The sequence below is a fragment of the Prunus avium genome, chromosome 3 (genome assembly GCF_965620075.1).
Source record: "Prunus avium chromosome 3, drPruAviu1.hap1.1, whole genome shotgun sequence".
NCBI classification, from domain to species: domain Eukaryota; kingdom Viridiplantae; phylum Streptophyta; class Magnoliopsida; order Rosales; family Rosaceae; genus Prunus; species Prunus avium.
Window position 1 is genome coordinate 4,954,696 of NC_142286.1, and position 14,238 is coordinate 4,968,933.

At 35.7% G+C, this 14,238-nt stretch overlaps 1 protein-coding gene across 4 annotated transcripts; it reads left to right on the forward strand.

The window, feature by feature from the left end:
- Positions 1 to 6,778: 6,778 nt before the first annotated feature.
- On the forward strand, positions 6,779 to 8,829 carry LOC110751682 (uncharacterized). 4 transcript variants are annotated; one of them, XM_088250003.1, is made up of 4 exons: positions 6,779 to 6,938; positions 7,145 to 7,247; positions 8,127 to 8,275; positions 8,441 to 8,829. In XM_088250003.1, exons 2-4 carry the CDS (start codon positions 7,148 to 7,150, stop codon positions 8,516 to 8,518), a joined length of 327 nt encoding a protein of 108 aa, XP_088106129.1. In that variant the 5' UTR covers positions 6,779 to 6,938; positions 7,145 to 7,147; the 3' UTR covers positions 8,519 to 8,829. The 4 variants fall into 4 exon arrangements, with proteins under 4 accessions (XP_088106129.1, XP_088106131.1, XP_088106130.1 ...); XM_088250005.1 differs by having other exon boundaries at positions 6,781 to 6,930; XM_088250004.1 differs by having other exon boundaries at positions 6,933 to 7,004.
- Positions 8,830 to 14,238: the final 5,409 nt, after the last annotated feature.

Here is a 14,238-nt window from a genome sequence, read left to right on the forward strand (position 1 = left end):
TAAGCAATGTTTCTATGCATTCTACTAAGTTTTTTTGCACATGGATTACAATCTTTTGAACATACCATTAATTATGAAGGATTTATCATTAGTGAGAAATTCTATGTTTCATAATTGTGCACAGATAACGACAACTGCAACGCAATTGCCAAATGGGACCACTTTAATTGTCAATTGCACGATTGGAATGCAAATTACACTACCTGTTTGTCAATTGCATTGAAAAATCACATATTGTATTTCCATTTTCAATTATTTATGCACATATAACGGCAATTGCTCAACTATAATGCAAATGGGACTGCTTTTTTTGTCAATTGCACTACCGGAATGCAAATGAGACTACTTTGTTTGTCAATTGCATTGACAAATCACATATTGTATTTACGTTCTCAAAATTGTAAGGGCTGCCAATAACATGGCAATATGCATACATTGATCGCAAAAACTGGCTAACCAATTGGTAATTGGATTAAACAATGACATATATGATTAACCAAGTTTGTATAAATATGTCTACGATTAACCAAGGTATATAATTTGTATGAATATTTGACAAAAGAATAAATGGCAGGGAATTAATCATAAAGAGAACAGATCAATAGTTTTTATGGTACAATTGCAAACTGTAAATGCAATTTACGTGCTTATCTCAATGTCTAATTTTTTTGTTAACAATAAAAATGGGAGTATACTAGTACTCCCAAGTGTCACAACCGACATAAAGAAGACCATGTTTATGGTTTTTGCTACATCCCTTAATGTGCTCAATTGACTTACATCTCGTATTTGTCAAATATCCATCACTATCTTTTGGTACATTGATCAATGAATTGCAAAATTTGAGATGATTTTAATCCTCCTACATATTCCCAAACAAAAGAAATTAAGAAATACATGAAGTTATATATACATATAAGATTAAAAGTGACACTAAATTATAAAATTGTTTGGCAGCTTCTATTTGTTTTAGGAAACGATGTGACCAACCATATGATCAAGCTAAGAGAGGATGCTAGTGACAAACTAGAGGAGTAATGACGACGAGATGAGAACATTTATAAAAAAATAAAATAAAAAAAATAAAAAAAGAGCTGAGAGATAGTAACGACATAAAATGAGTGTCTTGAAGCACTGTTGTATCAGATTTTCAGACACACACAATTTACACAGCGTGCAAATAGCCAAAAAGAAAAAAAACTAAACAAAGGAAAAAGAAAAGAAAAGAAAAGGAGAGTGTTATACCACTTCCAGATTTGATATTCTTTATTGAAGAGCAGCACGTACGCAAAATTCTATGGTGAACATTGCATTGCCATAAAAAAAAAAAAAAAAAAATATATATATATATATATAGCACAAGGCTACATCCATCTACAATATAACCTCAGATTTCATCAACCAACGCAAATATTTAAAAATTCATCACTTATTAGCTCTTTTTTATTATTATTATTATTATAGAAAACAATTATACATAACTTCACTTATCAGCTTTAAACATCAAAACATTCCCAAATTCAAGATATAATGACCATCACTGGCGGATTCAGGAATTTTTCAGGGAAGGGGCAATGTTTAACAGACTAATTGATCATTGTTTATATAGTATATAAATTCATGTCAGTTAAACAATTACTCTACCAAAATTCATATCAAATCGTCAATTAATATAATCAAAATCAAGATCAATTAATCCAAAAAAAATGCATATCAAATTATCAATTAAACAAACAATCATAACTGATTCTTCCTTGAGTTATTCGCGTAGTCACTTTATTCTCGAGTTTGCTATTGATCATACGATTATAGAGGGAGCCAAATAAGAAAAGAAAAAAAATTTAATTTAATTTAACAGAAATTTTTTATAAAAAAAACGAGAAGAAGAAAAAAGAAACGAGTAGTCAACAGCATATTGATCAACCACTTAGCCAACATCATATTGATTTTGGTTAGAGAATATATAATATAAAAGACTTTCAACAAAAGTCAAACTAAAACCAAGAAGCCTGGTTTAGTTTCTTCGTTGTGCACGTTTCCTTTTTTTTATTTTTTATTTCAGCCTTGTCCAAAACGCTCGTTTTGGCCAGGAAATTTTAAAAACAAACAGGCGCAGCCTACTGCACAGCGCTGCGCAATAAACAGAAAGCCTCTTTGAGGCAACACATCAAGCACATGGTGGACGCACCAGCGGAGCTGCGGAGGGGCATATTTCTTCATCTACAATGGCTTTTCTGCGAGGGGAGGTGCAGCTGCACCTCCTTGCGCCTCTGTAGATCCGCCACTGATGACCATATTCCTTATCTAAACCAGAACCATGGCTACAAAGTTGAGACTAGAAACTTACACAACTTCCACAACTACTGCAGCCCAATTGGTTATTTGAGTTCTTTATAGGTTCAGCCCAAGTCAAAGCCACATGATTTCTAAAGCATTCCCAACCTACAAACAACACAAAGTGTTTTCCCAATAATTTCACTTTTTTCCATTTATTCCAACTAAAAACCCAGAGAGGAGTCCTACGTTGCTTCATCTTAAGGACAAAAAAGTGATTAATGCCAAAGAATTTCAAGACAAAAGCGATAGCTCAAAACACTAAATCATACAAATGTGGCTATTTAGTATTGAAAGAGTATTAATCTGAAATGACCAACTACAATAAAAGAAACATAAAGGCAGAGCTCAAATTGAATAACTATGAAACTTTTACAAAAAAACACCAATCATTTACAAGAGGAACACCCTCCCAATAATCCAAAATTCAGCACCAGATTGGAACCAAAAGCAAAACCCAAAAATGAAAATTACTTCATAACGAGACATGAAATGTTCATCCAACAATTGATAATAAGCCTAAACAAAGCTTTGTATGAGACAAAGCTCATGAAGTCACTATGTATATAATATATATATAGGAAAAAAAAGAGCAAACTGAGTTGTGAGAGATTGGAGGTCGAAATTTAAGTCCACACACTGTAAATAACTTGTCAGGGCAGTTATAGCAAGAGAAAAAAAAAATGCTTTGAAGACCAATAAATTCAAATCAATGAGCTCCAAACTTATATCAATATTCAACGATTAATGAATCTTATAAATTAAACCCACCAAATATCCAGAAAATAAAAAACTATCAATCCATCACAGTCTCAACCACCTTGACAGCCTTAATTTAATAGAAAAATCATCTACCTCAACCCCCAATTTAATTCAGAAGCCCTAATTCGACAATCCTAATTTAACAGAAAAAACCCTAAATTCAAAGGAAAGGATGCTTACCTTAAACTGATATGAGAGAGGAATCGAGGAGAGGATATGACGTCGCCGATGCTATCTCGTCGACGTCGTCACAGAAGGAGGAGTGCCTATTGAAGGAATCAAAATCAAACAGACTGAGAAAAGAGGAGGCAAAGGGGCTCTGTTCAGAGAGAGATGTAAGAAGATAGAAGGAGAATAAGAAGCCAGACTTACCTGAGAGGAGAGGAGATGTGGTCGTCGCCGCTTTCTCGTTGTCACAGAAGGAGGAGAGGAGCTGCTGTGGAAGGAATTGAACTCGAAGAGAAAGAAGAATGAGAAACCCAACCATAGTCGACTTGAAACGTCTCTGACTGAAGGAGAGAGCAATTGTTTTTATTTTTGTCTTTTTGTAAAACAGGAGCTTAGCTCTTATAAAACCTACCGGGGGGGGGTGAAGTAGGCTTTAGGATAAAAACTCACCAATTTAAAATTATTACTTAGTGACAAAAGACAATAAACACAAATACTGCTGGTGGTGATCAAGTAATCAATGTAAAAGCAATAATGTAAATGACACAGTATTTGTTAACCCAGAAACCCATAAGGGAAAAACTGGGGGACCAAGCCAGGAAAAGATTCAATCCACTCAATTGTAAAGTACAAGAAATATAGGGATATTAGCTCAACTACACACAATAGGCAGCTAACTATCTAACCTTCTAGCAAAGCACCATTTCTTTACTTCACAGCAACGGATTCTTTTCACGACCTTGCAACAGCACCAAGCATAAGTTGCTCCCGATATGATGTTATGAAGTGAGTTGTAGTTTCATAAAATTCGTCTATCTCAATCATACAAATGATTGAATTAGATAAAAGAAACTGTGTACAGTTATGAGTTAAAACCAAAATATGTTTGAACTTTGAAACAAGGTTTTAATCATAAATACAATAATGAAACCAAAGCAGTCATTTAATCAAAGTGAGAATAAACTTGGAGTAAGTTTTATGTGTATGCAATCATACTCATAACTCTCAAGAATTCAAGATGACTGAAGAATGTTTTTGAATGTTTAAAAACTGATATGATGATCTTTCAAAAACATGAACAAGGAAGCATAGTAAAGCTGAGATTTAAAACGTGATGCCAAATGTTTAAAATGCTTGCCTCTTCATTAAAACTAAGTTCAGTATTTAGAAAGAACACAACAGCAAGTTTCAATAAAGAGGAGTTCAATATAAAAAAACAGGTTCAGACAAGGACTTGGTTTCAAGAAGAATATAATTTCACTTTAAAGAAAAATAATAGTTTGAACCAAGTGAAACTAATATGAAACTATTGATTCCATGAAGAACAATAGTTTCAAGAAAGTTTGTCTGATAAAAGAATGTAAGATGCAGAGGATAAGTCTATTTTATCTTTTCAGAAACCAAGTGCAGAGAAGATATTTCTAATAAACTATATTAGTTGATTTCTGCGATGGATGGATTAATACATACATGAAAGGATTAATACATACAGGAAAGGATTAATACATACAGGAAAGGATTGATACATAATGAAAACATAAACGATTTTAAAGTTTGTATCAATCCTAGTGTATCAATGAGTGTATGCAAAATGTTCTTACCTGTTTTTCATCGAAGAGATCTTTGGAAACCAGCAACCACTTAATCTAACCTAGAGATTATCTTAAATATCAAAGGAGATTACAATGGTTTTGATCCAAAAAGAGAAGAGCCAAACAAAGCAACAATTACAATCCTTACACTTTTGTTTTACCTATAGCAACAAGTTAACCGGTAATCAACAATCAACGGTGTAGATTATCTCTCATGCCCCAATTACTCATCCAAAGGTCATAATAGTTGGCGCATCAGTGCGCCAAGCGCACCGTAGAATTTTCCATCCCTTGTCTCTTTGTAGAAGCCCAAGACATTGAAGACCGTTCGATTTAAAAGGGGTGCTTCTATTTTCATCTCCTGTTGTATTTCTCCCCTCACCTTATCTTCCCATTCACAATATAAATTTGAAAAAACAAAATCCTATTTTTCCACCCGCCATTATCCAACCCTCTTCTCCAAGTCACCCCAAACCTCTTCCTCTCCTCTCTCATCACCACCATCCCTCCAAGCCATCCGTAAAACCCATCAATTTGTTTTCACCTAATGGAATTTTGCTTTAACATTATCTGCCCAAATTAATTCCCTTTTAATTTACATAAATTTCAAAAGAAGCCGACATATGGATAATGATCAGTGATCACCAACATCCCCACTCTGCAATATTCCAATTTTTACTTCTTTTATAGTTTCAAAATAGCGCTTCCTTTTTTTAGGATATTGCAGAAGCATAAAAAATTCCAGTACAGCATGTTTGGCAAACTCGTGCAAAATAACAAGCAGCTGGACAACAAACGTTTTACATTTTAATAAAAAATAAAAGTACGAGGGTTTCAGTGTGAACCTTTTACATTTTACTTGTTTCATAAAACTGACCAAGTTTGAGTTAGAGATGAACAGCAAACGGTGTCGTTTAAGCAAACATAAGATGAAGAGTCCAAAAAAATGATAAAAGAAGGGCCACAAACAGAAGAATTTATTTCAGTCCTTAGAGCACTTCAACCGATGGTGCCATGGCAAAGGGCAAGGGCAAGCAAGGGCAGACACTATTCACATGAATAGTGTATGTCTTACCATTTTTTATTTTGCTTTACCACCCATTACCATGGCAAGTAAAGACAAATACTATTCACATGAGACATGATGAGAGAAATTTGTACGGAATTTTGGTGTGGGAAGTGAATATGTTGGCTAGGTATTTATAGAAAAAAAAATATTCTGAATTTTTTGGCATTTTTTATATATATTTTTGTATTTAAATTGGTTGCTGACGTCACGCTAATGTCAGCATGACATCAACAAACCCAAGCGGCAGCTTAGGCAATTCTTTCCTTTGGGCTTGCCTGGGTAAATGTGACCCATTTTTGCCCGTGCTGCCTTTCATTGCTGGGGAGCTTAATCCCAACCTGGGATCCCTTTTACCCTAGCAAAATTGACCCGCTAGAAGTGCTCTTAGAAGTCATTTTACATAGGGGTAAATTTGCCTTTAAAAATTTGAGGATTAGGTGGGTATGGAAATAGGACACGAAGTGGAAATAATAGCACTCTTTAAAAAAGCCTCTTTTGTTCATATGTGCTTTTATTATAAGTTATAGTGTTTCTTGAAAAATAAATACTTGAAAGTAACTTCTTACAAAGTACCTAGTGATTCTCGACTCGTTTTTTCTTTTGCATCCCCATTGATTAGGGTGATTTTGGGATTTCAACCCTAATGGGTCAGGTATGAAAGGAAAAAAATAGAGTATGAGGATAGATTTGGGGAAATTTGGAGTACAGTGTTTAGGGTGGATATATGGACTCATTTCTCTTTCCTGCAAATCATAGTTTAACGAACATACAAAAATAATATGTCATACATATCAAATTGTGATGGAGAAAAAAAATAAAGTAGGCTTCTAATGAAAACGAGGCTTTTCATGGCCAATTTTAGTGCTTTCCCATAGCCCACTTTAGCGGAACAAACACTAAGCCCATACCGCATCCCACCCAACCTCCCGTCCCTCTCCCGTAACTGAGCCGTCTCACGTACAGAGTCACAGTCTCAACTGATCTTTTTCAGCTGCCCTCCTCCAGGTAATCAGGTAAGTTTTGAGCTTTATCTCATTTTCTAGGATTTCCTTATCTGTTTATCTCGGGAGTGACACACAGTCAGTTCATTCTCTTCCATTGCTCTGTTTGCAAGTTTTTTGGATTTTCAGTGAGCTGAATTCAGGGTTTATGCGTGTGTATGTGTTCAATTCTTCTATATGTGCGTGTTTTTGTTAATTTGAACTTTTCTATTCAACAGAAGATGGCATGGAGGCAAATATTATTCGGCACAAGAGCTATTTTGGAACCATATTCAACAACCGGGTCTGCCAAATTCTCCACCAAATCAAACCCATACCTAGGTAAGCGATTTTGCTTTTATGGTTTTGATACGTATTTGTTGATCCTTCCACATTTCTTTGGTTCCCAAGCAAATGATAGAGAATAAGATTTCTTGGGTTTCATGAATTTAGTGATTTGCATTTCTTCAAATTTAAATGATACAATGTCTATGTGGCTAAGTAGCTAGGTGGCATTAGAGGTTTTGTTTGGATGCTGAAAAATTGAAGAAGAGGAAAGAAACGAGAACATAAAGTTTGGGATTTTGTAATGCTCTATATTTAGGTTTTGATAGAAGTGAGAAGCTTTATTGATCACTTCTCCAAAAACAATAATGAAGAATGGCCCAATGTGGTTTGGTATGCTTATGTTGCCTCGCCTGTTTGGTTGCTGAGAAAGTTGGGGATATAAAGAATGGCAAGTGAAATCTTGGGTTTTGTAAGTTCATGTTTCTTGTTGATGTAACCATCTATTTAATGAATAATTTTTCTCTCGACAACTGAATGTCTGATTTGGGTTCTGCTTTGTACCTTTTCTTTGCAATCAAGAAATTTTGCTTTATTCTCATCTGGTTACTAAAAGATTGAGAATGTTGAAAGGAATTTTTCTCTCGACTACTGAACATCTGATTTGGGTTCTGTTTTGTACCTTTTCTTTGCGATCAAGAAATTTTGCTTGATTCTCTTCCGGTTACTAAAAGATTGAGAACGTTGAAGGGAATTGAAAGTGATTAATTTTGTGTGGTAGGCTAAAATGGGCAGTCTAAGTGTCAGAGTAACAACCCTTTTTTTTATATAAATGAAATGGAGGTTTCGTTAGAAAACTTAGAAGAGATAAACTTCTGAACAATAGGTTCAGTGGGAAACCTAAAAATTGGGTTTGTGTGGTTGTTTTTCTTGCAGTGAAGGTTGGAATACCAGAGTTTCTGAATGGAATTGGCAATGGTGTGGAATCCCATGTGTCCAAGCTTGAATCTGAGATTGGTGACTTCCAAAAGCTGCTTGTCACTCGTACTCTCAAGCTGAAGAAACTTGGCATCCCTTGCAAACACGTAATCAATCTCTGAGTTTATCACTTATTCTAAAGAGACACACATGCCCGCTGGACATTAACAAATTAAAGTTTCTGTCTTTGTGGTTCATTTCATGATGACAATAATTTGATTACTTCATACAGACATTATTTAGAAATCTGATATCTGATTTCCTGTTTGCAGAGGAAGCTGATCTTGAAATACACCCACAAGTATAGACTGGGACTCTGGAGGCCTCGAGCTCAAGCGGTCAAATCCTAGTTAGGTTAGGAGTGGTGTGACATCTACACGAAGATTTTTTCTGCTGCAAGATGTTACTGGCAGACACTTTATGTATGGAGCTGTGAAAGAAGAGAGTTTGTGCTGTCAAGATATTCTAGTCTTTCTTCACCCTTATTTAAAGTTTCATGAGAAAGCTTATTGAGCAATCTACCTTTGGTAATTTCACCAGAGCACCCTTGCTATGTCTTTGGTGTCAAATTGTTCAAACTCGTAGCAAAATGCTTTAGGAGGAAGCCTACAAAAGATGATGGTATTGAAGCCTCAAAGTGTTTCTTGGTTTGTTAAACCCATTATCTGTGTGAGTAGTTTTCAAAATACATTATTTCAAAATGTCTTTACTTAAATAATAAACAGTGCACACTAACTAAGAAAAATACATTATTTAAGTTATAAATGCACTGGCAACAATTGTTCTACAGCCTTCTATGAATACAAGTTTTTGGATCCCCCTCCAACCTTCACAAGCTCAACTGCAAGCAAAAAACAAGCTAGCATTGGCCATCTCCGAAATGAAGAACAAGAAAAGACTGCAATTAGGGGACTAAAAAAGTGTCAGGAAAACTGTAACACCGAATTGGACCGGATGAAAAAAAAAAAAGAATAAAAAAAGAAGATTCGATTGATTAAAAAAGTCAACAAACCGGACCGAACTAGTTCCAATCGGTTTCGATTCTGGTTACACACTACATCAAACCAAATTGGACCAAACTGGACTAGTTGTGTATAATTTTTTTTTTAATACAAAATTATTTAAATTCAATGCTACATTTTTAATCTCATAACTAATATTTTTCCAAGTCCAACTTCAAAACATCTCTCTTTTTAGGCTCAATATCTCTCTTTGTATGAAATTGGATCATTTGTTAATTTTCAAGCTCAAAAAATAAAATTTTAGTTGGAATTTGTAAAAAATTAATATTAATAATCCAATTCAGAATTGAAAATTGGACCAAAATCAGTTCAAATAGAACCAGCCAGTTTCAAAAAAATATTTCATTAAAACTAGACCAAATCAGACCAGTTAAATAGTACTGATTTCAATTTCAATTTGAAGTGAGAACCGAATCAAACCGAACTGTGCCCACCCCTAACTGCAATTGCCAAAATACTTAAGAGAAGTAACTTATAAGTCAAATGCTCTAAACGCCGCCACGTGGGGTTGAGCTTGCAATTGTAGCCTTTTCTCCTTCCAATAATCCGTTCTCTTTTGACCACCCTCATGTTGACTCCATCATTGATCATTTACTTAGTACTCAGCAAATAAGAAAGAAGGGAGCTTCTAGCTAACGGGGTCTAGCTTAGTGCAAAGAGTCTTGACTTGCAAACCAATGGTCTCATGTTTGAAACCCCGTGACACCATGACAATGTGTGTGTGAGAAAAACCCCCCTCCCCCCTCCCCCTTTGGTATCCAAATAAAAAAAAAAGGGAGAATCTATAATGAGGGGACTATATACAGAGGTTCAAAACCGGTCGTTTAGGCCATCTCTAACCAATGAGGCTAAACCCAAAAAATCTCAAATTTTAGCCCACTTTCTCTCCCAACCCAAGAAAGTAAGGGGCTAAAATTTGAGAAAACTCAAAGTTGGAGCCAAATACTAGTCCAGCTTTTTTTGGTGGAGCCCACACAACCATGATGCAGCCCATGTGCAAGGAGGAACACAATGGGGCCCGCGTTGTTGGTGCTTCATAAGCTGTCGCACCAGGTGTCGCACGTTGGTTCGCATCCTTTTTTTATATATTTTTACTTCAATAGTAAACCAAATCAATGATCCATATTAAATCCAAACTATTTTAATGGTTAAAAAAAAAAAAGATCCAAGGGCTGAAATTTAAATCCAACGATTAAAATAATATTTTAAATTAATCTAAATCATATCCAACCCCGAAACTCTATAAATACCCACCTATTTCTCAAATAAAATTATATTTATGTAATTTCAATTTTTCTAGGTTAAATTGTTCAAAAGATTAAATTATGAAGTTATTTAAAAATATTTAATGAAGAAAATTTATCCATGAAAAAAAAAATTAGACTTAAATCATTCTTAAACAATTAAATAAAATTGCAAACTTAAAATTTGAGTCTAAAGGGTTGGGAGAAAACACGGTTTGAGTATGGACAAAATCAAAATCGTACCTTTTAAGAGCACTTCCAGCAGTTTGCCCCTTGCCATGGCAAGGGGGGGAGCTAGGGCAGCTACTATTCACGTGAATAGTTGCTGCCCTTGCCATATTAAGCTATGTGTGTTTCCAGTAGTTGCCCTTTACCATGGCAACTACTATTCATTTTTTTGTTTTTTTCACAACTTTTTTTACTTAAATAATTATTTTGGAGAATATTTTCGGGTAAGATTTTTGGGTTCCTACGTGCACTGGCGGATCTAGAAATTTTTTAGCGGAGGTGCAATATTGACTAAGTATGAAAAATGATTTTTCGGAATAATCATTTTCTCAAGATAATTTTTGGCGGCTTTTGTTCCTTACACATCAAATAAGAAAACTTGATTTTATGGGATTTTAGTATGAAGTTTATATTGACTTAACGAGCCATCATTTTTAGCCTAAATCGTATTTTGTACTAAAACCGATTTTTCATATTTTGATTTGGTGGGAATTTGATTTTCTAGTATTTTTATTTGAATCCAAATGGGGGGTACTTCCTTATTTACATTGTAAACTTAAGTAAATGGAGTAATATAAAAATAAATAAAAGTAAAAGGACAAAGACATTTACTTAAATGTTGAAAATGAAAATAAGGTGTTGAAAGTGAAGAGTTTTGGTAGGTATTTATAGAGAAAAAAAATTCAGAACTTTTGGGTATTTTTTAAATATTTTTTCGATTTTTTTTCATTTTTTTTATTGCATACAAATTGGATGTCGTTGGATTGGAGGAAAAAATCAGATCGGAGAGCCCAGGTGTCGACACGTGGAAGCTGGCTGTTGGGGGTACTGTAGCGGGCCCATCAAATACGCTGACGTCAGCCTTGCCCTCGAGCCAGCACAAGGGCCAGCCCAAATTGCTGGGTCCCACACTCTGCCCGGGTAACTTTTTGTTGCTGGAAACGGATTTTGGCCCAAACCCCCCCCCCCCCTAGCCCTCCTTGCTGGAAGTGCTCTAAGGGCACTTCCAGCAGTCAACCCCTTGCTATGGCAAGGGGGGGCTACGCTCTAAGGGCACTTCCAGCAGTCAACCCCTTGCTATGGCAAGGGGGGGCTAAGGCTGACACTATTCACCTCAATAGTGTCTGCCCTTGTAAATAGTAAGTTGCACTTCCAGCAGTTGCTCGGGCAAAGGGCAAGTACTATTCAATTTTTTGTTTTTTTCACAAATTTGTTTACCTAAACAATTAATTTGGACAATATTTTCGGATAAAATATTCGGAGAAGATTTTCAGATAAGATTTTCAGTTTCAAATTTCAGATAAATTTTTGTTTCAAATTTCATATAAATTTCATCTGAATTTCAAATTTCAAATAAATTTCATTTGAATTTCAACTGAACATTTCAATTTCAAATTTCAGATAAATTTCATCTGAATTTCAAATTTCGGATAAGATTTTCAACCTATAAAATTGCGCCACATGTCATATGAATTTCAAATTTCAGATAAATTTCATTTGAATTTCACCTTTTCATTTGAATTTCACATTTCCGAAAAATTTCATTTGAATTTCAAATTTCGGATAAGATTTTCACCCTATAAAATTGCGCCACGTGTCATGTCTATCGACCTAAATTTTTCTATAAAACTAAGGCTCAGCTCCACAAACCTCTCACACTACATCTTCTCAAAAATTTCATTTCTCAGATTTTAGATTTCATATTTCAGATTCCATATTCCATTCTCAATGTCGGACATGGAGGAGGTCTTGGAGAGGCAAGAGCGAGAAATAAGAGAAAGAAGGCGTAGACGAGCTGCAAGCAAAAGAGCCCAGAGAGATCTAGATCAGCAACTTGTCATGGCTGTGGCTTTGCTTGATGAAGAAAACCAGAGCAGTCGTGGTTCACATGAAGGCCGTGCAGCAAATGTTGACAGACATAGGCATTCTCGGGGTAAGAATCTTATGGAAGATTATTTTATCCCAACATCTCTGTACTCTGATGTTCATTTTCGAGGGCGATATAGAATGCAACAACATTTGTTCAATAAAGTCATGCATGATATTTGCAATTATGATGAATACTTTGTTCAAAAGAGAAATTGTGCTGGTGTTTTGGGACTGCTTCCCGAACAAAAGTTCACAGCTGCTATACGAATGTTGGCGTATGGTGCATCTACTGATCAAGTGGATGAGATTGCCCGAATGGGGAAGTCCACTGCTTTGGAGAGTTTGGTTAGATTTTGCGATGCAGTCGAAAATCTGTACACCAGGGACTACCTGCGCAGACCTACGCCCAGGGACTTGCAACGACTTCTACAGAAAGCCGAACGAGAGGATTTCCAGGAATGATTGGTAGCATCGACTGCATGCACTGGCAATGGAAGAATTGCCCAACCGCTTGGCAGGGAGATTACGGAAATCGGAAAGGCCAAAAAAGTATCATCCTTGAAGCTGTTGCAGGATTCGATACATGGGTTTGGCACGCCTTCTTCGGAGTTGCTGGATCACAAAATGACTTGAACTTCCTAGGTCAATCCCCGGTGTTCAACGATGTTTTGAGAGGAGAAGCCCCGAAAGTCACATATGAAATCAATAATACCGTCTACCAAACTGGGTATTATCTAGCTTACGGCATCTACCCGAGGTGGACAACATTTGTGAAATCAATTCCGCATCCCCGAACCCAGAAGCAAAAACTACTTGCTACCCATCAAGAGAGTTACAGAAAAGATGTGGAGAGGTGCTTTGGTATCCTCCAAGCTCGGTGGGCGATCATTAGAGGTGCGGCACGTATGTTTGATGAGGAGGTGTTGAGGAGCATAATGATGACATGCATCATCCTCCATAACATGATTGTGGAGGATGAGTATGATTATGAAGCTGAAGAGGTGTATGAAGAGGATCCCATGAACACGGCTTTGACAAGAATTTATGAAAAACCCATAGGGCCAAATGGAGAACCATTGGAGCATGAACCATTGGTTAGAGATGGTCGTTTCATGCACCGTATGATTGATCGATATACGGAGATGCAATCGTCGTATATTCATGAACGCCGTCAAGTTGACTTAATGGAGCATTTATGGGCGGTGAAAGGCAATGACGGTGAATGATATGAAGTGAAGACAAGAATTTTTTAAGATTTTAATGTTTATGTTTTATGTTTAGTTATGTTTGGTTTTTTTATGCTTTGGTTGTGGTTCGTTTGTTTTTATATTTTTAATGCTTTGGTTGTGGTTAGTTTTTTAAGTATGGAATGTTTTGAATAAAAAGGAATTTTATTTAATAGTTTCTTTGGTAACTCAAAGAAAACCAATACTACTAATAAAATAAAATACATGAATTACAAGCAAAAATTAAAACAAAACATTAAAATACAATGAAATGAAAAGGCCAGCAAACTAACTTAAGGGTTTTCATCATTTAACCAATCCGTATTGCTAGGTCCATCATCACGAAAAAGTCTTCGTCTCATAATAGCCTTTCGTTCAAGCTTCCAAAATTGTTTTGTTTCAGGAGACATATGGCTTGTATCCATGGCCATGGTTTCCCGATCCTTCTTGTCTTCGTTTTCTTTGCGTTGATACTCCCTTT

Bases quoted from the DNA above. Each gene is read 5' to 3' on its own strand.
- LOC110751682 (XM_088250003.1), top strand. From the start codon at position 7,148: ATGGCATGGAGGCAAATATTATTCGGCACAAGAGCTATTTTGGAACCA. The intron at 7,248-8,126 runs GTAAGCGATTTT...TTTTTCTTGCAG, and splicing joins CAAATCAAACCCATACCTAG to TGAAGGTTGGAATACCAGAG. The intron at 8,276-8,440 runs GTAATCAATCTC...TCCTGTTTGCAG, and splicing joins TTGGCATCCCTTGCAAACAC to AGGAAGCTGATCTTGAAATA.